This window comes from Manis pentadactyla, chromosome 6 (genome assembly GCF_030020395.1).
Source record: "Manis pentadactyla isolate mManPen7 chromosome 6, mManPen7.hap1, whole genome shotgun sequence".
Classification (NCBI taxonomy): domain Eukaryota; kingdom Metazoa; phylum Chordata; class Mammalia; order Pholidota; family Manidae; genus Manis; species Manis pentadactyla.
Window position 1 is genome coordinate 139,072,246 of NC_080024.1, and position 24,292 is coordinate 139,096,537.

At 38.0% G+C, this 24,292-nt stretch overlaps 1 protein-coding gene across 1 annotated transcript in view; it reads left to right on the plus strand.

Annotated features, from left to right (window-relative positions):
• The window catches only part of DCC (DCC netrin 1 receptor), a 1,164,464-nt gene extending 1,142,131 nt beyond the window's left edge, over window positions 1-22,333 (plus strand). The window contains exons 28-29 of the mRNA XM_036918577.2: window positions 15,342-15,484; window positions 18,458-22,333. Coding sequence (XP_036774472.2) covers window positions 15,342-15,484; window positions 18,458-18,547 — 233 coding nt within the window. The 3' untranslated portion in view covers window positions 18,548-22,333. The remainder of the gene's footprint in view (window positions 1-15,341; window positions 15,485-18,457) is intronic.
• The last annotated feature ends 1,959 nt before the right edge of the window (window positions 22,334-24,292 follow it).

Consider the following 24,292-nt stretch of genomic DNA (forward strand, 5'->3'; position numbering starts at 1 on the left):
TGTAATATATCTTTTAAAAAAAAAAGGTATGAAAACCATTCAGAACTCCTATTTCTTCTGAATGTTTTTAACTTTTATTGGCAAGGACTTACCAAAGAACTCAAGTGCCTGTTAAACATCTTGTTGGGTTTCAGGGTTGACTTTCATCGGAGGCATGTAGGCAGATTGATGCTCTTATTGCCAAAATCTCTTCATTTGCCAAAATGTCAAGGCCCTCAAAAGGGAATACCTTTATCTTTTGTGGTAAGAAGGACTCACAGAAGTATTTTTTTTTTTGAGGAAAATCAGTGATAAGTAAACTCAATTAATTTCAAAAGAAGAAACATAAGAAACGTATTAGGACATCACTGCACATAGAAGCTTTAGGGAGAACGGTACTTGCCATGACTATTTTTTGCCTGTCTACTCCAAATAGCCCTTCTTAAATATTTTTCTTCACATTTCCCATTCTCTTCCCAAGTTGTTTGTATCTTTCTACTTCTGTGGTCACCTGAGCCATGATTTTCAAGAGAAATGACTTATTTCTAACTGCAATAAGGCGTTAATCTAGTATACCTTTTAAAGGCCAAGATTGCTAGTTTAACCTTTCATTCTGGTTGGTGTTGCATTTAAAATTTTAGTTGTTTGTTTGTTTCCCTTTTGGTCACTCTGTGGAGTGATGCCTCAGTTAATCAGTAGACGCAGGCTGCTTTGCGCTCACAAGTCTGAGCTGATGCCCACCACAGGGCAGGGCTGAAGGCAGGAGAGTGGTGCCCTTTGAGGAGAGTTCCACCTGCTCCAGGTCTCTTCTCCAGCAGGAGCAAGTGTGACTGAAAAAGGGAAAGAATAAAATGCCTCCAGGGACCAGCTCCCTTCCTCATTGGCTGGGTTAGCCTTGAATAAGTCATTTAACCTCTTTGTGCTTCAGTTTTCCACAGCCAACCCCAGGCGAAATAAAGTCTAGTCTGAAAAGGGCTCGTTTCATTTTCTTAATGAAGTCAAAGCATGCAAACATGAATTATGCTGGTTAAAAATGTTACCACTGAATCCAGGAGCTTCTGATTTGATATAATTTAGAGACTACATTGCCTTTTAAATTGGGCCAGTCAAGTTTCCAGTGCCTTATGTTAAGAAGCAGTGGGATCATGTGGAAGGAAGCTTAAAAGTGACTTCTAATGATTCAGTGGCTGGTGAAACAAGATCAGCCTCCTGAATGTTGTATTTCACCACAAGTATATGCAACAGAGAAAGGGCAGTCAGTGAAATGGTCCCTTGCATGGCCAACAGAGTGGTGAGCAGAGAAAAGCTGAACAGCTGCTCAGACCTGTCTGGATATTGTTTCCTGAGCCTAGAGAGAAACATGGCCTCTTCCAAAAGAACAGGTCTTGCTCTCAAATCATAAATATACCTTATAGCCAGGAAGCTATCCTACCAGCCCCTTTAAATGAACAAACCACATTAATAGCATCCCGTCCAATTTATTAATGTGTCTCCACCAGTTGTTATGAATAGATGCACAGATTTGATGGTTATGTGCCTGACTTCCTGTCGCTCATAAGCACCATATCTCCTGAATTGCTTCTCACCATGACCCAATTAAATGTGACTATAGCCTACAGAATTTCCTAGATCCCTGCTCTGACTTCTGACTAAACATCCACTGCAAAGAGAATAGTGGGGCAAGGAAGAGTAAGAAGTGAGGCTCAGGAAATGAGCAATTGGAAGTAGGAAAAATGTTATTTCTCATTGAGCATGTGTACATTACCAACACCTTTGTCTTCTCATTTACAAATAATATATTTTGTTTTATTAAGAATAGTATAGTATGATTCATTTCCAAATGTGATTTGAAATATAAGCTTTTAATTCTAAGCTCTCCATGAACAGGACTTTCAAAAGTGATGCTTCGCCAATTGTATATGCCTAGGCATCATCTGCAGATCTTATTAAAATACAGTTTTGAATTCCATGGATAGGGAGGTGAGCCTGAGATTCTGCATTTCTAAGGAGACAGCAGGTGATGCTGAGCTGCTTCTCAAGAGATCACACTTCGACTAGTGAGATTCTAGAACAGATTGTGTGTTCTTCCCCGGGGTGCTTGCAAGAACTTGTGGTGTTGTAATTCACTTGAAATTTTATTTACCTGTGTGTGTGTGTGTATGCATGTGTGTGTATTTTTTCCAGTGTGTGGGTTCATAGCTTTCATTAGAGTCTTAAATTGTTCATTATCTTTAATAAGTGAAGGACCACTTAACCTGCCATTTCGTCATCACCCTGCATGTAGGCTCAGAAATGTAAACACCAAAGTCTGTTTTTGTTTTGCTCTGTTTTGGTTTTGATTTTCAAAACCAATTCCAAAGACCTTTCTACTGAGATAACTTTCCGGGATCTAAGGCCAAAAGCTAAACATTTGTGCCTTGATCAAATGAAACTCTGCAAAATAAAGTTATTCCTTTTGTAGAAACACCTGGGGCCTTTGTGTACATTCTTCACTGCCCACTTCCTGTGGGAAACTGAGATGTATTGCCATTTAAGGGGGTCATCATAACCTGTCTGTGGTAGCCTGTGTTCCAGTGTGTAGTGGGGAGCACTTCCCACAGAGACTAAATAATTGTACACCCATATCCCCAAACAATGATTCATCACTCAATGAAAGTTTCAGATTCAACCGGTGTCACACTAGGATGAAGAGCATATTAAATATGTAAAACATATTTTTAAAACTTTTTCTGGTGGTAGTAAGGGAATGTGAACCCATAAACAGTAGTAATATAAACCACACGGAATATGATGTAATTTTTAAAATATTTAGGTAGTGAACAAGTTAAATTGTATTATATAATTCTTGAAAGATATCACTGTAAATAATAAATTTGGTATAAAAAATCCTATGAAGTAAATATGTTTCAAGAGACTTGCAGGTAGTAAAGAGGGGGTGGGAGAAAGGAGAGTTTTTACAAGGAAAGGATTTGTTTCTCCAGTAAATTTTTGAGCAACTAAAGTCTTTCTTCCTCCCTCCATCCATCGCTCTATTTCCCTTTCTCTCTCTGTCTTTTTCTTTTACACTAAAAGTTTGTTTTGTTTAACCTGAATCAAAGCTTCTTAATCTAAATGGAAACAGTTGCCACACAAGCACCTACCAGACTCAAGTATATGATTTTGGAAAATTCCAGATCAGAGAAAAACAATGATAGATTATTGTAAACCACCCCTGAGAAAAGTGTTTAAAAGTGGATTTTCCTATATTTCTTGATGTTTTTTATGTTTGAGAATTTTCTGCACAGAGGACTCATATTTACCTTTTTCTTGAGTTCCTGGGTTAGCCAGTTCCTCCAAGCTGACCCTCTACCAGTCAGAGGCCATCCCTGCCTCTCAGGCCCCATACCTCTCTCCTCCTCCAAACTCCATGAGGCCGCATAATCAGGACCTTCTTTAATTCATTCTTGGGTTAAAACTCAGATTTTATCTATTTATTTTGTATGTAGTATGATTCTAATTAAGTATTTCACACTTAGATGACTTACCTTCCTAAATGAACATTTAATATAATAGACGCCAATTTTCAATATTCTCTAATATAACAATAAAGCCTAATATATGCTGGGTCCTTATAGATAAGAAAAAAATGAACTGATTCTAACCATGGAAATGATGTTTGCATATTTCATAACTGCCATCACCAAGCACTTAACCATAAGTTTACTATCTCATTTAATCTTTACAGAAACACAAAAAGTATTATTTCTCCCCATTGACTCATGAGGATCCTTGGAATCACAGAAGACAAAATAAGTCATTTAGTGTTCCATTATATTTAAATGGCAGGGCCAGGACTTGAACCTAGAACTTTCTGGAACCAGAGCCTACACTTTTGAACAATTGTATTACAATTCATATACATAAAAGTCAATGATTATGTGAACATCACAAAAAGTAAACACTGCATCTATATTTTGGCATCTTCCTTAACATGTAAATATTTATATAGAGAGATTATTTTTTCCAAAGATATTCTAATGCTTTTCCATAGTACAATGCTTATGTCCAGCTCATGCATTCACAGGAGGAAAAGGGGGAAAAAATAGACCTTATTTCAGTTTTGTCTGTATATTACTTACATTTCCACATTTTTATTTTGTCACACTTTTTTGGTTTCCTTCCCAACTATTGATTATTTCGTTTTCCATACTTGAACTGGTCCAACACATCCAACTGGAGAATTTATTTCTCATTGGAAGACAAAAATAAATATCTATATAGATGTCAAAAGCCAAAGGTAATATTGGCTTATTTCTAAGTCCAGTACAAGATTGCATACAGCCTATTTTTCAGAACTAGCATCCAATCATTTCATAAATATGAAATATTCAGAAATTTTGTACTGCAAAACATGTTGAATATTGAAGAGTTTATGAAACATTGTCTAGAAACATATTTGCCTCATAAATAATTTCCCATATGTGGGCTTGAAGAGATCTTTTTGGCCCAGCATGATGAGGATTAGTCAGAATTTTCCACTGATATTGAGTTTCACTGCAAGTAAAGAACAAAATCTCATTAACTAGTATCTTTGGGGAATGGACTGTTCTCGGGAAACTGTACTTCTAAGATAATTCAGGGTAAAATAGAAATCATTTTATAATAATAAATATTTACCAGTTGCAAATTCCATGTTAGCTATAAACTAAGGACTGAGAAGAATACCATTTTGCACAGGCCTTGTTCATAAATCCTACACCATCTCTATAATGTAGACCATGTCATTTTATATGGAATGAACCCAGAGTACAGAAGAATTAAATAGTATCTCCAAGGTCACAGTTACTGAACAGCAGGGACAGGATGTAAGGCTAGTTCTGTATGACTGTAATATTTATTCTCTTGCCTTGCTTGCTGGAGAATCATAAACGTGCACCAGGAAGAAGGAACAGAGTAAGGAAAGGCCCGGAGGTGTGAAAGCACAAGGCTTTCAGAGTCTGTAGGTAAAGCTGTCTTGCCAGAGGGGTTGATGTCTAGAATAATTATGAGATCATAAACTGGGAAAGGGCAGAGTGAGAACAGAGCAGTGACCTGGGAGGATCAAGTAGTAAACCAAGATTAAGATAGGGTGTGACATCAGTTGATGGCAGTGAGGACAAATAAGGACACTGCAAGAGTTATCTTCCATAAGACACAGCTATCTGCATAGTTAGAGGTGAAGAATGAGGGGGAAGATGAGGTCCAAGGAGAAGGTGCTGTTTAAATACTGCATCTTTAGAAACAGTTACGAACAGGAGCTAAGTTGAGAAACTACTCCTTGAAGGCAATGTGAGACGGTGGGAAAGAGTGAAATGCATTGAGCATGAGGGGCAGTGGGGCACCTAAGTGTGTATATATAGTATAAGTATTCAGAATTCAAGAGGGAATTCACAAGAGAAGAATAGATTGGATACTTATTGTCACAGAGGTAAGGGTTTTAGCATATATTAGTGTAATTCTTGGGGGAAAATAATTTCCCAGCCCGGGACAAAATACCTTTGAAACTGAAATCAGTCAAAGGGAGAAATAAAGTGGGAGAAAGCCATTTATTGCTTACAAGCAGTCATCCACTTCGTTTGCCTGTGTCTCTCAGGACCTGTCTGCAAAAAGGGACCACACCTGACCTCTCTGATCCGATGTGCTCTCATCCCCCTTGCAATCACCTATTGATATGGAGATGGACTACTTCTCTCCACCACTTGGAAACACCTTTTGATACGGAGATGCACTAAGGCCTGGCCAGAGAGTCTAGAAATATTGCACTTTTATCCACAGTAGATAGAATCAGGTGACAACTCCCAGAGAAAGAATTTGAAGAAAAAAAAAAGAAATTTTAAAACTGAAATCTAAGGATAATCTATATTTTATGAGGGAGTAAAGAAGAGAGGAATACTATAGATAGGAGAACAATGACAGTCTCCTATTATACAATTTTTCAGATGCATGTCCAGAAGGGAGAAATATTTTAAGGAAAAGGCAGTTTGAAATACAATCATTCCTTGATTCAAAATTGCCATAGAGTTTTTTTTACCTTCTAATGTTTTATTATAAAAATATAAATGTCAGAAAAATTATACAGTGAACTCCCATATAACCTGTCATCTGATTCAATCATTAATATTTTTTCGTATTTTCTTTGCCACACATGTATTCATTTATCAATCCACCTTATTTTTTTGTTTGTATTTGAAAGTAAATTGCAGACATCTGTTTACCCCTAAACACTTCAAGTATATAAAGATGACATTGTCTTTAGAGTGTTCCATTGATTTAGTCATATAATTTTAAGGGAAATAATAAAAACCATAATCATTTTACAAAATCAATTTTAAGAAGCATCCTGACTTAGGAATATTGCTGTGAAACTTAGAACTAAGGAAACATAACACTAACTAATCCCAAAGAGAGTTTTACAGGTAGATACACATTTGGCTGAGAAATTATGACAGTATTTACGTGACCTTTTTGTTTGACATTTCTATGGATTGGTGAGGACAAAGGCAAGGTGGCTGAGAGCCATGGTGAATAAGTAAGTGATGTGCAAGTACAGACCACCCTTCCATGGTGGTGAACAAAATACAGAAAAGAAGGTGGATTCTCAATGGAGAAAATGGCAGTGCTCACCTGTTCCCTTCAATGGCACACATGTGCTTTGGGATGGAAGTAGTGAGGGATTTCAACTCTTACAGTTGAAAATGTTTTTACTAACATATATGAGCATACCTCATTGATTAAGTTGGAACAGTTGAAAGAGACTGGATTAAGTTGGTAGGATCCTATCCCCAGAATGTAATCTGAAAGTTGTATTTCTACCATGGTCATGATATGTGTGTGTGTGTGTGTGTGTGTGTGTGTGTGTGTGATTTGATAACTTCCATTAAAGAATGAAACCATATTTTTAAAATCACTTCCTTCAAAATCTTAAGAAATCTGGTCCTGAAAAATCCAGGTTTTACTGTGAAACAGAATCCTCTGTGGCAATCAAATTGTCTTTATAAAGGGGAATATTTCCAATATTTACATAATAAATTGATTTTTGAAAAATGAACATTAAATTTATACATCATATGAAATATTTACTAGAAATGTGATCTATTGCATAATACTGTAGATGAGTTTGGGTTATGATGACATTCTTCAGAGTACATAATTACAAAAGTTGTGTGAGACGGATGTGTGGATTTCAGCATTGTTCCTGCATCTTTCTGATGTTTTCACGAAACAACATGGAAACTTCATGCAGTGCCATATGCTTCTTCACAGATTCAGAATGTGGTTTCTCTAAAGTTCGATCACTACCATATCAGCAAAAATAGTAAAAGAGGGGTTTTTCAGCCTATTTTTTATAAGAAATAGAATTGATTTTTCTCCTAGGAGCAAAAAAGCATCTGAATTGCGGTAACTTTAAATAATGAGCTCAAACCTGTTGCTTCTTGTTGCAAATGGGGTAGGAAAAACAGAAAGAAAATTGTTTTTGTGGGGAGCACCTCACAAGGAAGAAGGGGTACAAAAAGAGGAAAGATGTTTGAAGAAAAATTTCCCCTTTTGCATTATTCAACTAAAGAGAAACTCTAAAACCATGCATTAGACTTACTATTGTTTTCCAAGCTTCTGTGATGCTTATGACCTTTGTATTTACCTTGGTTCTCCCCTTAGAAGGGAACGTGTACCTGGGATCAAGGTAGAAAGGAGAGCACAGATCTATTCATTCATTCTTCCTCCTCCTTCTCCCCACCTCCCACCTCCATCCCACTGGTCACTGCTGTCTTCTCTCCTGTTCTCCATGCTCACTCTCTGCTTCCCTTTCCAGCACTAAGAATGTCTTGTCCACTTTACTCTGCTTTCCATCAAAGCCAGCTCTGTAGAATTTTATTTTTATTTCTTTTTGTCTAAGAAAGAGCATATACTTTAACAATAATAGTCAAACTCCACTTAGCAGCTGAGTGGCTTTGAACAAGCCCCTTATCTTCTTTGAACTTTGACTCTCCCATCTCCAAGACCTGAGTAATACGTTTTTAAAGGTCTGTTTTTACAGACATTCAAGACAATATAGGTGAAAGTGTTTTATTATAGTTTATGTGCCCAGAGGAAAGGGAAAAAGTGCCTAAGTTTTACCCATTCTCTCCCTGGATTCCAGTTGAAAGAAATAAAAGAAAAAAATATGCTATAAGCAAATGGAAATCTAGGGTCCTAGAGACTCATAACTCTGAAATAACTCTGGAATAAGTGGGTAGGAGTGACTGGGAGGCCTCTTCTTCCCTTCCTGACTGTGGAACTGTTGGGCATTCCGACTGTGAGCCAGAACAGAAGGTAAGACCTGTTTGCCCACCGGAGTCAGACCTTTCCTTGTTAGCATCACAAACACAGCCTTAGGAAAATTCAAGGCCAGAGAGTCTGGGGTCTTCTTTGTCAGAGCACAGGCAGGTTTAAGAATTCGAGTAGTGACCATTAGCACATTAAACCCACCTTTCTCAGAAGGGTGGCTCAATGAAACCCACCTTACTTATCATTCAGAGTAGTCCCCCTTTACACCTTACATGGGGAGGAGCAGAAAGAGGTAGAGAGAAGGTCAGAAACACCTTATTAGCCCACATTCCATGTCCCCCATATATTTGAGGAGAAATAGGAATTTAGGAGAAGACCACAGACCTTCGGTCCCCACAAGTGGCATTTTGATGTATTTAACACCCTTAAAACATAATGCACATAGTAGACTAAATGCTTTAAGGCTGGTGCCAAAATATGTTTGAAATGCAGTCACTCATGAGTAATGCCTGAGGCTATCGTACCTTTTTGTTCAATATTTTGTGAACATGAAAAGGTTGAAAATATTACACAAAGTATTCTGTGTACATATTTCTTATTTCTTTCAGAGCCTCAGAAGCTCCTTGCATGTGAGAAGTATATAGGACTATATGACACTTTTGTATTCCCCCAGACAACCTGAGCCCAGAGTAGTTACTTAATAATAACTACATGTTGGAATAACATTATGGTTCCTGTGGAAACCAGACTGAGAGAGGCCATTTCATTCACCAAGCGTCACAGGATGGGTCACAGACAAAGTGGAGAGGAGAACCCAGGCCTCTTCGAATGAACCCATATTAACTTTATTCTTCAGGGTGAAGAAGAGGAAAATAAGATAGGAAATAGGACAAGGAGGTCAGGATGCAGAAATTCATATTGAAATCCCAGTCACGCTGCACCTTGACCCCTGATGTGACCAGGAGGAGTCTGCTCACCCCATTCCTGCTGAGCTCTCTCTCAGCATTTCTCACCAAGAATCATTTTACTTGGGAGAACCCTCTGCAGGGAGATGCTAGCAGGAGTCTGCACCTGGCAGTCATATATTATGTACCTAATGAGCAAATGAAATGTTTAATAACTGTACTGTGAAAATAAAGCTTAAAACAGTAAATTCCTGCTGAGGCATCTCATCTACACCTGATGCTCACTGCTGGCCCTTCTCAGAGCTCCCATATCATTTGCATTTCCCCCTTAGTGGGTCCTGCTGAGGAAAGTAACATTAAAACTGAAGTGGTGTTCATTTAATTAGCTGTATATCGGTGTAAACCCACTGATTTAGCATTGCAGCACTGTGTGTTCTACCTGAGGGTCGCCTGAAACACTTCTTCAGCATATACCCTGGGGAGGGGAAATCTATAGTGGCTTTGGCTGGAGCATTTGCAAATTTAAATTTTCCAATTAATCATGGGTAATTTAAACTCACAGTAATTTCATACAGCTTATTTTTGGTTGAACTGTCTATTGTTAGTTTGAAATAAAAAAAGCAAAGCAACCATAATGGTTGTTAAGGTGTTTCACTACTAATAATATTAAAATAAAATGATGGTGCAATCTTCTAGAAAGCATCCTTTTAAAATCCAATTACAGTAACTTACGATTTAAGGATTTACTTGCTGGAGATTTGTTTGGACTCATTTTCACCAGTTGATTAAACAATGCTTTTCAAATCTTAAAGAAAGCAAAGAAATCCCAATGTAAAGTGAAGTATAGGTAAAAGAGCTTGCACTCTCCTTACTTGTATAATTTTTATAGCTAATAGCCTAAAGATTCAGTTAAACTTTATAGACATAAAGAAATCAAGACCCAAAGAACTTAGACTCCTGAGCCAAAGTCGTAAGACAAAATAAGACTGGGTCTCCTAAGTCCAAGACTAGGACTCATCCTCAATGTTTGGATATTTGTTTGAGCACTCATTCCATGCTTGGAGGTCATTGTGTAGATCACACGCATTTTACTATCATGGGAGAAAAAAAGTAAATAATACAGAAAATCAAATACCTTTTGTCATGACTGGGAACCTCTGTCTTCTCAAAGCCTATCTATAAAGAAACAACCTCTCAGAGCCCCAGGGCTGGCCTTCCTATCATTTGCTGCCACCCTCAACTATGCTCACCTCCCTCTCTGAAAGTGAGGTGGGTTTTCTCGATCACATTCTGAAAGTCATATCTGGAAGTGATCACAGAGAATATTGACTGCCAGGTTAAGACTATAAAATCAGCAGCTGAGAGCTTTTAACTTTTGTCTTTCATTCTCTTTTGTTTTGATATAGTGCTCTGATAAAGCTTCTAGAAGTTCCATTGAAATTATACACATTTAGACCAATTATTAACATTCACCAGTGTCCAAGCTTAATACCTCTGAGGTTCAGAATGGAAAATGCTGAATCTACCCAGATACAAACACAGCATAGAGACAGAGTTAATGCACAGCCAGGAGCATAGGTGTCAGTTTTCCAACACTAAAATCTTTGTTTAAAACATCTTTCCCCTTTATAAAAGGGCAATTTTGAGACCAAGGTTGTCTTCCTGGCAGTTGATAAATCTCTCCTGGGAAATTTCCCTCAGTCTTTTCTTTAACTCTCCATCCAGGAAAAGAAAAACATTCAAGGCCATATAGTACATCCTACAAACCTGCTAATAATGAACTCCAAGAGACTGTTCAGGTTCTTTGCCTGTACTGGAATTTCATTGAAATTAATGCTACCTCAGTCTCTTGATCTCCAGGGACCTCAGTGTTCTTTTCAACAAAATAAAGGGAAGGTCAGCGGATGAACTCCAAGAGCCCTCGAGGTTCTCACATGCTAAATTTCTTTGAATCTGTGAAAATTACTTGAGGAAAGGCAGTCGTTTGAGACTTAAATATTCTGTGTGGTCTTCGAGCTGAGGCAGTATCTTCAATTCCTTTTGTAAAATGCACGGTGTCTTACATATTGTTCAGCACTCCGTAGGTTCTGAATGTGTAACTGTTGCCTGGACACTAGATAAAATCTATTGTTATATGATCTTCTTTGTAATGGGTTTGAGTTATGGTACTCTTTAGGCATACCGGCATCTTATGGTAATAATATAAGTGTCCCCAATGCCAGTATACTACAGTGTGGATTTGCCCAAGTTTTTAGGATCCTGGACAGAAAACCCACCAATAAAATATCCTTTTATAGTAAGAATGTAATTTCTTGACATGCAAGGCTGCGAAAAGAAAAAAAAACAGTCAAAGAATTAATAAGGAATTAAATAGAATAGTCTGATAACTTCTAAAAGATGTTTATCCTTAAGTGCTTCCCAGTATAAAACAGGCCCAGCCTGTTTGAAGTTCCTACATCATAAGCTATTTCCCTTGCCATTTGCTTTTTCTTTTGTCAGTCTATTTGTCGATATGGTGAATTTATTTGCAGAACATGTTAGACACGCATATGTTTGGTTAAGGGTTAAATTGTAAATTTTTCAGACCTAGTTTAATTTATTAAAAAATTTTGAAGCTAAAAATTAAAAGTAAATAAAGTAAAATATGTAGATTTCATCTTCAAGGAGACCTAAGTCAAAGTTGTAGCCAAAAAATACATAAATAAAAGATACATACAGAAAATATGTTAGTTCTTAAAATGCACCTGCTCTATTAAAACAGGGAAGGGAGGAGTGACTCATGGAATATGCTAAGAGAAACAGCTTTCTGTGGCAATAAAGCAAAACTTTGGTTGAACAGAACATTGTGAACATTCTAGAAGGGAAGATAAGCATAATTCAGAAAATATAACTCAAAGTAGGTGTTCGTTAGGTACATTGTTAGTGTGTACCAGTACTCTGCAAAAACTGCTCTTTAAATCTTCTACTTTCACTTAAGTAATCATCTACAATATTAATGTGAATTACACATGTTGGAGCACCTGGAGGGCCATTTTATAGCATCATTCTGCCGGGGTGTGCAGTGTCTGCCTTGGTATTTGGGTCTACAATGAAGTCAGCTTCATGAATACTGCCTTTATAGTCAGAGGCTCAAGAGAAAAGATAGAGCTGGACTTAATATCCAAATGGTTTGTTCACATCCTATGGGGACCAGCTGGCATGCCCTTCTCCAGAAGAATGAAGCTTTGCCTACTATCCAGAGGAAATTAGTAGAAAAAACAACATATATGACAAACCCAAAATGACTTAGGGCATAGCAGTCAGTACCACATTTCTATGGCTATTTTGTTTTACCCAGTCTCATCCATCACATTAAATTAATGATGTTAATTCAAATTGTACTATTTTTATAGAACTTCACTATTTAATTTTATGTGTGTTTTGGTTTTATAGCATAGTAAAATAACTACAAGCTTACAAAGGCTATACCGTTTTATGTTTGTGTATATTTAAACAGCATTGTAATAAAAGTAGTTCAAACCATTGCCAGAGCTTATTAGAGTTTTGTTTTTCTCTTTTTATTAAAACTTAATTCAACCATGAGAAACCATAATACAATGAATAGTTTCTACTCTCAAGTTACTTATAGTCTTTGAACTGTATTTCATATTCTTTTACATTGCTTTTTCAAAAATCTCTTTTAAATTGGGTGGGCTAGATCAACATTTTAATGATAAAACTTTAATTTGCTCAGTACAGTTGGACAGACATTGATGCAAATTCTTACTCTGTTTGCCCTCCTCTAAATGTGTGAATTTGATCAAATTACTTAATTTCTCTCTGCTTTGGTATCCTCATATGTGAACTGGAAATAATATTTAGCAGAATTGTTAGACAGTTAAATATTAATAGCTAGCCCTCTTTGAAAAAGTTGCGGGGGTCAGCCACTTTAAATACACAATCTCATTTAATTCTCACAAATTATCATTCCCACTTGACAGATGAAGAAACAGCAAAAGATGTTAAGTTAGTTGACCGAGGGATTACATGGCTAGTATATAATGGAGTTTTCCAATATCTGAATGTAGATAGGATTTATAAATCTCAAATTCTTCCCCACTATGCTATTTTGCCTCAAATGAATTAAACTGCTTAGCATCTGTCTTAGTAGACACTCAGTAAATATATTTCCTCTGTTAAAGAAAACAATTAATGTTACTCTTGTCTATTTCTTTCCACCTGAGCTACCAAAAACTTAAGATCACCCTCTAGTGATAAATCACTCCAACTGCGAACTTTTGATCACTGAAGTTTAAGAAAAGAGTGAGAAGATTATAAATGTGAAGAAATGACATGCTAGGCCACAGAATGAGAAAAGGTTCCTGTGTTAGGATTTATCACTTATTTTGCTGAGCATATAGCAAATTGCTGGCCTATTACATTATTTGCATTATTTTTTTCCCAATGAGCAAATTCCTCCTGTTTCTCTGATTGTAGGATAACCTCTGAGTTTTTATTTATTTGTTTGTTTGTTTGTTTATTTGTTTATTTTATGCACACATTTTTGTTTTATTTATTTAAGTTATTAGTTTTGATATTTTAATCGTTTGAAATGGGTTCCCAGAAATAAAATCCAAGTTTCTATCATTGCAACTTGTTATAGGAAATAAGGGTACAAATTCAAATGACATGATTTTCATCATCTTCCAGCAACAAATTAGAGTGTCAGCTGGGATTTCCTGTTCTTCCTTTAGTCCAGATTTTAAAATCCACATATTTACAAAATAAAATCAGTTACCCAAGGTGATCTTTGACTATTTATGTCAGTCATCTCAAACATGCTATTTTAGGTAACAAAGGGGTAAAACTGGAGGAGAATGAGGCCAGAAAAGAGATCAGAATAAATACTCTAAAAAACTGAGATTTGTGAAGGGGCACATTATGTGTCCACAGGCAGTCAGCGCTCTCAGGCATTAGTTCCTGAGAAAAGGTGTTCCAGAAGCACTCCTCCCAAGGGGATTAAATTCCTTGGGAGAAACCTCTTAAAGACTCTGGCCTCTTCGGCAACCAGTCAGGTGTGATTTCTCACAAAAACTGCACTTAGGAACTTTGCACTCTACCTGCTATCAGGCACAGCTCCCACAGTCTGTAGAGGGGGTGCAGCCCATGTTGGGATAACTCTGTCTCTAAACCTGGACGATGTGCACCTCTGAGTTTTATTAACTAGGATTATGTTTAGTCAAACAAAAATTTTTCCCCAAAGTACACAGTACAACATTTAGATGATTAGAACTCAAATGTCATCACTGCTGATAGAAGAGAATAAAGGCAAATTTCTTCCCAAGTTTTAATTCAATAACTTTTATACTGAGTTTTGAGTTACATAGCTAAGAATGACCAAAGTCCTTAGGTATGTGATGTATAGTAGGGGATTCAATAACCCTTAATCAAATTTTTATTTTAGACTATAAGGACAAATTATATTACTGCTATAAGCTAAGCAGGATTTATAAGGTAAATGTCAGACCTAAAGAGAAAAGTACCCATTGTTTATAACAGATGGAAATGTCATCTAGTAGAAACTTGGCAGTTTCCTCAAATGATTTTCATGAGCATTAGAATGTCCCTTATTGAGGGAAACTATACCAATCAGGACAGAATAATATCTTTTTTTTAATCTAAAAGAGAATTAGTAATGAGATTCTATCAGTTTAGCCATGAAGGACTTTATTTTTGCTGTGACATCTAATACCCAGATGTAGACCAGAGCAACCATCTCTTTTAACTGAGCAGATATTCCCTGGTACTGTTAAACAATTTACACTTGATTTAGGTAGGTTAGCACAAGGCTTTCTCACCCAAAGCTGAGGCTGGCACCAAATAAGCTTGGCTGACATTTTACAGGGTGTGATGAACTGTCTGGGGCTTCCAGGCAACTTTTTACATTGTGATTTGGAATCCCCTTGAAATTACATATATCTGGCAGAGCATCATCTGCAGAGGCCTCATCAGAATGTGTCTTCCATTCAGTAGTAAAATGAGCCCATTCACCGTGTCATAATTCATTTCTATACTTCAGAATGAGCAATAATCTAAAATCAATACCACCCCACTGGAGTCGGCTTGCATGCTTGAGAGATGATTCCCCAGAACATTATATACATGACTTTTATCACTCTGTGTTTTCTGTTTTAGGACCTACTCTTCCCAAGACTCATGTTAAAACAGCCTCCCTGGGCCTGGCTGGAAAGGCAAGATCTCCTTTGCTTCCTGTATCCGTGCCAACAGCCCCTGAGGTGTCTGAGGAGGGCCACAAGCCAACAGAGGATCCAGCCAATGTAAGGCCATCCTTGGAATTCATGTTGCATCAGGTGAAGCAGGGACTGGTGCTATGCTTAAAGGTAGTCTTAGAAATACAAGCAATGACTACAGGAGGTGTTGCTTTACATACTTGCGTATATATCTACAGATGTGTGTATATGTATTTCCTTCCAGTGGGATGAAATACGTTGGCATACCTGGAAATAAGACTAGGTAATTATTCTTCAAAATAAAAAAAAAATAGAAACAAAAAGCTACACTGTAAGGGGTTTTCTGAATCTACTATTCAAGTCACTTCCAAAGTCTTACTATAGCCTACAAATTTAGAATTGACAAGAAGAAAATGCAAAATGGAGAAGTGAAGGAAGGTGTTTAAGAAGAAAAAAAGAGAAGGAGCTGACATTTAAAAAATAAGAGGAGCAAGTTTAATTATTTGAGAGAAATAGTTTACTAATGAAGGGGAGAAGCTAAGAAGTAGATCAAATTAGAAAACTCAGAAAGAAAATCAAAAGACCCCAAAAATCTAAATTTTGAGAAAGCAAACATATCTCCTAAAAATGTACTATAAAGAGGATTTTTAAAAGGTGTTGCCTAAACACAGATTTAGAAAACTCTAGAGTGTTTCTGAATATAATTCAAGAGAAAACATTTAAGAGAATGCCAAGGAAATAACACATCAGATATCTTGAAAAATCAGAATGCTGGAAGGGGAAGAGAAAACAAAAAGAACAGGTTAGCATCATCTCATTTGGAAAAACAAATTTTTTCTTGATTTTATTGTTTTCAGTATTACAACCAATAAAATACTTTAACTACATAGAAACCAAAGAATATAGATATGTGTATATGTGTGACTGTTTGTATTACTAACATACTTATTGAATACTTAAGAAAGACTCAAAATTATAAGAACCTAGTGCACTACTTTGTCAGGATATGGCTGTTTATTGCAGAGTCTCAGGGTTGATGGCCATTTCCCAAGTCAGATCCAACACCTACATTTATTTAATATTTCTCATCTCAGAAGGAATCATGTCAGGTGACCCATTTTTGCATTAAGATTGACTCTAAGGAGAGAAAGCCAAAGGTATAATATAAAAATCAGTAAGATTATATATTAAGGGAAATGGAGCAAATAATCTACATCACACTGTCTTATAGAAATGTGATGTGAACTACACATGTAATTATAGAATTGCCTAGAAGCCACATTAAAAGATGTAAAAATAAATGAGATTAATTTTAATATCTTTTATCTAACCCAATATTTCCAAAATACTATGATTTTGACATATCATAAATGAAAAAAAATATCAATAAGATAGTCTATGTTGTCTGTACTAATTGTTCAGAATCCGATATGTATTATATACATACAACGCATCTCAATTCAGACTAGCCACACGTCAAAAATCCAGTAGTTACTGGCCAGTGGTTGTTCTATTGGACAATAAGGCCTAGAGAATTAAAGAAAAACAATCCAAAAAGCCAACACAACATTTTGGGAAATAAATTACCAATTAAGGACCTCACTTTAGCTTCCTTGCTCTTATAAAGACTAGTCTTTTGAACCAAACTGACAACTTTTCAATCCTCATCAAGCTTTGGAGATTACATACTATATGACCAAATCACTCCTTGGTATGCTGAGATTCCTATCATCTCCAACAGGCCTAATACCGTGCATTTTGAGCTGTTTCTTTAGTAGCTGGAGTGAGTTGGTGCCTATCCCTCCATGTGACCTCCCCAGTGTTTTCTTGGGATCAAGCATATTTAATCGGCAGGATTAGATGTGCCTTCTGCCAGTAATGCTTTCTGGCCCATACAGAGCTAGAAATCATGACTCAGGCCTCATTGGTTCAAATGAATGGGCTAGCCACGAATAATCCAGTAGTTAGTTCTGTATTAGTCAAAACAAAAGTTATGTTGAAGAAAAAAAAACAACATTTATTGGCCACTTACTACTAATACGTTGACTACTCCCAACCACCCAATAAGGAAAGCTTGCTATTCCTGTTTGTCAAATAAGGAGACAGACTCAAAAACAACCAAGTATGTAAAAGAACTGGGATTTAAATCAACACCACAGCCTTGTTTCCTCTACTGGCTGAGGTAAGAATTACCTGGAGAGCTTTAAAGAGAGAGAGAAAGAGGTTCTAAACCTCCTATACTTACTGAATCAGAATCCCTGAGGTGAGTGACTAGGGGATCTGTGATAACTAATAGTCCAGCATCACAAATGACCTGGTTCTGGGGCGCCCAGTGAGTGAGAGTTACAGAGTACACGCCCTTGACTTCTGGAGTTCTACATCTTTATTTTGCCTACCAGTCGAATTGTGCTGTAAGGTTAACTTTGCAACTATAAATGGACCAACTCTGGTTTGGAGTTAGAATTTTGTTTCTGCGCACAAACTAAAGTCATAATCCTCAGACCTTTCACTGGTCAAGACAAAGCCCATTAAGCTCCCATACTACAATGTGCCTATGTTGCTTTGCAAAGAAAAGAAAGCTGCTGATCTAAATTTTGTTTCTATCCTGTTGGATGACCTATGGAAAGGAAAAGGAGTGACACATTGAATATGCACTGTGGGCCAGACTCTGTGACAGTCACAAGACATGTCACAGGATGCTCAGGATAGCCTGGGAAATAGGTATATCATCATCACCATTTTATAGCTGAGGATAACTGTACATCAGAGAGGTTCACTAACTTGTCCAAGATTACACAGCCAGTGATTGGTAGAACTGGATTTGAAATAAGATTTTTTTTACTCTCATGGCAGGGATGAAATAATATGCAATCATTCATCACCACCTTTTACTTAGCAGCATCTTTATTCAATGACTATGCTCTGAGCACAACTGCTGGCTACAGGCCCCTGTGTCAAACCTGAGAATGCAGAGTAAGGCAATTAGATGGTTGCTGCCTTCACTAAAGGAATGTCTCAGTACTCACCTGAACTAACTCTTTACTCTCATCCTCTCTGTAGGTGTACGAACAGGATGATTTGAGTGAACAAATGGCAAGTTTGGAAGGGCTAATGAAGCAACTTAATGCCATCACAGGCTCAGCCTTTTAAAAAATGTATTGCTGAATCGATGAGGTGAATTTTCTGGGAACTTTCCAGCATACCAATTACCCATATACAGCACACCTGAGTCCAAGAACTCTAACCAGTGTACAGGTCAACCATCAGGACCGCCCACTTACAAAAGATCCTGAAGCAGTCCAGAAGGAATATGTTCCCTTCTTTCACAGGCATCAGGAATTTCAAAACGGTGATTATGGGGTCCCTAAACAAAAGCAAAGATCCATCTTCACTGCAATGTCAAAGTGTAAGCTGCTAGCCTGGTCCTGAGTCTTTGCCACTGCAGTGACTACACTGTCATAACGAATGCTTACGTTTTCCTTCATCGGGGCCCGTCGCTTCTTTACGTGTAGGTCTGGTCTTTACAAAATGCAAGTGCATTATTTCAGCCTGTACCGTGCCATGCTAAATCAGTGCAAGCTCACTATTTTGTTTTCAACTTTAAAGTACAGAGCATCCAGGGGAATCCTCTCACTACACAGCACCAAAGGATTGGATGTTTTCCTGACAGCACAAAAAGTAAATAAGTAAACAAAAAGCAGGGGATGCTTATGTTTTACAATTCAGACATTCATCTTGTCCAAGTGGTGGATATTAGCAAGTGGCTATAAAATTCACCCATTTTAGTATTTGTAAATCCACCCTTGGCTAACATTTATGTCTGCAGAGCAGGAACATACAAATCTGCCACTAGTGGCATGCTGCCAGCAGCAGTCGACTTCCAGAAAGAGGATACAGTATGCACTCTTCCCAGACACTGTCATTATGTGTGTAAGCTTGTAACAGGACGCTTTTCAATTTGGGTGGCTCTTGTGCCATACCACACTGTGATGACATTTCAAAGCTTCACCACGGCCATCTTCCCCAGGAGTCTGGCCCCAAGAGACTCCTCTTCTGCTCTGTCCCTTTCCGAGTTCTCCTTGGCAGCCAGCCTCAGAGCAGGTGGCCAGCTTCACACATCGCGTGGCCTGCCCAGCATCCAGTAACCCCCTATGGAAAGGGCAGACTCCCTGAGAACAGGCCCTGAGGAAGGAGAGGGAAAGGAAGGCATTTTCAAGTAGTACTTCCTCCTGAGTGATGTCACTTCTGCCAACAGGGTCCTCGCTGACTTAGAGCGAGGCAGTACTGGTAAGTGACAATGACTAGGCTCTGTTATCAAGGGGACCTTCCATGCCTTGCCTGCCCAGGGTCTGAGAGGATCAGAGGGGAAAGCACCACTTAATATTTCTGACACATCATAAAGCCAGTGGACGCTTTTCAAAGCTGCGTCTTCATTGTGAGCTAGAATTTTAAACTTCTATTGCCATGTTTATCTGCAGCTTGAAACTAGGTGACATTAAGAACATTGTGTGTGCACCCTGTCAGTTTCTGAATTTTCAGCTGCATTTGGAGTTAATCCTGTTTATGCAGCCGAATCGCCAAAAGGGGGCTAGTTTGCATATTTATCAGTTAGGTGACTTGAAAAACCAGTAAGAGAGTTTCAGCTGAATTATTCCTTTCAGCTCTGCCTTTGATTTCAAGCTTGAGTAGGTCATAATTTTAAAAGAGCATGGAAGGGATAGGATCTTTACAACCTAATAGCTCCTTTTATTAGGTGGGTAATTATATATGAATCCCTGAATAAAATATTTTGAGCAAAATGGCACTGTAACAGAAGTAATAATTCAGATTATTTTTTTACAGTTTTATGTCGAGAAGGAAATCTGATGTCAAAGAGAGGGCTTGCTCAAATGGTTCATTAGAAAGTCTGGTCCATTTGTGAAATTGTTCCTTCGACGAGAGTGCTTGTTCGATTTACTAAGATTTTCTGGAAGTCCTTCTGAGGAGCTAAGTGACATTATTCTGTGGGGCAGTTTATTCTTGTAATCTTGGACACTTAAGGAGACAACCCTCCGCCGACCTGGAACAAGGCATTTCCTAACATAATACTGAATCTTGCAGAAATAATCCATTGCTTAAGAAAATGTTCATTAGGCTAGCCTTACCTTCTCAAGGTTCTGGAATGGCCTCCCCTTTCTAGTTCTCACAAACAGGAGCATTCTCTGAAGGCATCTGACACCCAAAGAAGGTCATGCTGAGTGCTCAACTTGGAACTGGCTGCAAAACTCAAATTTCAGGGATTGAGTCAAATCTTCAAACCGTAGACTGTATGTGGACAATCAAGAAAACTGACACTTTCACAAAATTCTAGACAGCTCTAGTCGAAGTCAATGACATTAGGAAATAAAATTTTAAAAATACATGAAAACACACATTATTTGTTTTCAGTGAGCAGTGTATTTCTGCTGCATGCTCTTGAAACTTTCTTCATTACACAAAGGTAGTGCTTTATTTTAGTAACTGGCAATGCTAACAAGCCTTAGTTTCACACCTTGAATATGGCACTACATTTAGATTCTCTCAGAAGACTCTTACATGATTGCCCAGTGATTTAATATGCAATGGCTTCACCACAATTTCTGTACAATTCTGCCCCCCACTCTCTCAAATAGTTCGTGTATGTGTACAACTGCCTGTCCAAATTTTCAGATAACTTTTTAATTTTCCAGTCTCCTGATCTCTTGACAAGAAACAATTTGTGAATACTGCAAGATAGCTTCTATTTTGCTCCTACTCCAAGTCTAGTTCATAACATATAGGGCTCTTTAAGCTCATAAATCTCTCTGACTCCCATATGACAGTGCTTGAGAGCCAACCAGCAGCTCTGCCACCAGGACTCATTTCTGCCTGAAAAAAGAAGAAAATAAAACTTGGCAGTGCATGCTCAGGCCTCCCCTGCACTGTGCTGAACTGTCGACCATGAGCTTCCTCTGGAAAAAGTTCAGTATTTTTCTTTTCTATTTCATACAGATAAGAACGTTATTTTCTTTCCTCTAGAAATGTCTGCATTTGTTAAACTCACAAAAATGCATGTAGTTCAAGATGCAGAAGGCATATTTTGGAGGATGCTTTAGCCAAAGTTAAATATTTCTTAGTGATTCATATTCAGTAAGAAACCCAGTTGGAGCTACCGCTCTGTAGAACAGAGAAGCTTCTAGAATATTAAAATAATGGAACTTTACATTTGGGTATTACAAAATGTACACTCAAATGAACCATCTGGAAACATGTCAAGCCAGGGATAAAAGAGGTGAGTTTATTAAGGCTTCCTGTCAGGGGTTGGATAGAGCATTATTCCCTCGAAATAAGGGTTGTTCAAACCAACATGTACACCCAGCCCTCTGCCTTCAGAGAGCTGCCCAGCGTTAGTGTGTCTTTCCAGACAATATTTGGAAACTGTAAAGTTCGACACTCACTGGCTTTTCATAAAAGGGTCTCTAAGTACAATTGTTTCTGGAAGCCTTCATCGTCTGTGCTTAAAGATGGTGGCTCATTCTCATCTGCCTTTTTGATACATCTGTCTGTTGACTTTGTTTAAAGAAACATCTTAAGGTCTTTCCAAATGTATAGAGCATCTCATACACAGCAACAGCTGTCATTCCAACCGAGAAAGGCCACCTCTGAAGTGACCCTTACCAGTTTAGATGAAATTATATCCCAGACTCAGACTTCTGATGGTTTTAGAATGTCCATTTCTAGCGCACTAGAGAGAGAAAAACAGAAGAATTCTCCAGTTTTATGTTTTTTAAAGAAAGCAAAATCATCTGAACTTTAAAACAGACGTGGAGCAAGGTTGCTCTCCCTTCCTTAACCAGTTTCCTTCAGACAACCACAAACCATCCTGAAGACCAGACACTAGTTCCCCAGTCTGCTCATAAACATATACGCAATACAGAGCCCACAACATTCTAGGGCTGCAGAAGCAGTCACACACCCAACTCCACAATCTCTCTCTTCTTAAACTCACTTTCCACATTTTACTTATAATTTCTATTTCTCTAGTGACTTTCAGAAATCACTTTAGTGCCATACAGAAGTTTTTCACTTGATTCCAACGTTTAAATTAAATTGGATTCTTGGGACAATCGTAAATATTTTGTATGCTATTCCATTCCATCAAAAAATACGTATTCCCTCGCCTCAGTGTGTCTTGCTGTCCAAATACATGCTTCCAAAAGGTACTGATTCTGAAAAGAAATGCCTGAGTATTTCCAGGTTGGTGAGGTTATACAGACCAAATACCACGCCCATATCAGTCAATGCATCTCACTTCTGGGCTCTCCGTTCCCAGCATTGCTAACGTTCACTTGGCGGACTTCTAGTTGCACTCTGTGAAGGATCTCTTCTGCTCTCAGTAGAGAGCCTTTGTATATTGTCATCCTCTAATTTTTTGTTGGCTAGAGAGCAACAGCAAAACTCTACAAGGCGTAAACACAGACGCATGGGCCAAGGGATCTCACTGTTTGCTGAAAGTGTATCTGCAGATGCAAGAGAGGAATGTTGGGGAGGAGGAAAATGCTGTTTTTTATTATTGTAGGGTAAACCTGACAATTCTGAACTTTGTGAATTGTCAGCTTGTTTGGGGGATGGGTGGGTGGGGTACGGGGTGTACTTTTTATAAGTAATATTTAATTTATTATTTAGAGTGGCTTCTTTTTGGATAATTTATGATTTAAAAAAAGGGAGATCTGGTTGGGAATCTAGGTACGGCTATTAAAGCTGCAGTGTTCCATATCTCAGAGGGACCACTTTGGGAACGAATTGTCCTTTGCTGAGTGTGAGGACAGTCCCAGGCAAAGCCATGAAGCTCCATCACCTCCGCCTTCTCCCTTTCCCGGGTCATTCAAGCAAGACACCACCAAACCCTACAGTATTCTGATAGCATTTTGCAGATAAATGCTACTCATTCTCTCAAAGGGCTTTGCAATTCAAGCAAATTGTTCGTGTGCTAGTGGTAGGTTTATTTGGTAGAAATGGGTATACTACAGCTTTAACTAGCCTTAGTGGATAAAGAAATTTTTTGTTGCGACAAAACACCTTTTTAAAAAAAAGGTATTTTGCGCCTACAAAGAGTTTCTTTATATTGTCAGACTCTAGCATTGTTAACCAAATTAGACTAGTGATTGCAACATTTAAGTGTAAATCTTGTTCTATGAGAAGGGAAATTGCCTACAGTTTAAAACAATGACTGTTTCTACACACGATCTTGTATACTACTACATGAGGAAAAGGGGTTTTGTAATTCACTGTAGAACAGTCTCATATTCATTTTTTATAGAAATGTTATTCCAATGGTGCATTTTTTGTTTAATAAATAAAGTTTTGATACAAAGTTCTTTTTCATGTTATTTCTATTAAGCGGCTGACACTAAATGCACCCCACCCTAATCCCAGCCTGTCTGTTCTTATCCTCCGCATACCCTTTTTGATGTCTGTGGCAGATGTTTTCAGTGATCTGCCGTATCCCTTTGGGTCCTTATACCGCTTTCATGCATGTGTCCAGGGTACTTTCAGTCCCAACAGCTAATACCCAAGTCTTTTTGTTGGAGGACTGCCTCAGGCTGCCAGAACTTGCTTTTGCTTGCATTCTTAAGAGAGCTGGAAATGCCCATCACACCTCCAGGCCCTTTGACTGAGACAACTGAAGTGAAAGCCAACTCTTCGTTCAAGTTCCCCTGCAGACCTGAGCCTGCGTTTCTCTTTGTGGACAGATACTGCTCCAAAATATTGCACCCTAGATAGTCTCCCCTTGTCTGGCTCACCTATCTTTCTCTTTCCCTCTCCTTCTATGCCCCTAATGGTTTCTTGTGGGAGCACTTCATAATATATCACTCTTACACAAATCTTTGTATCAGT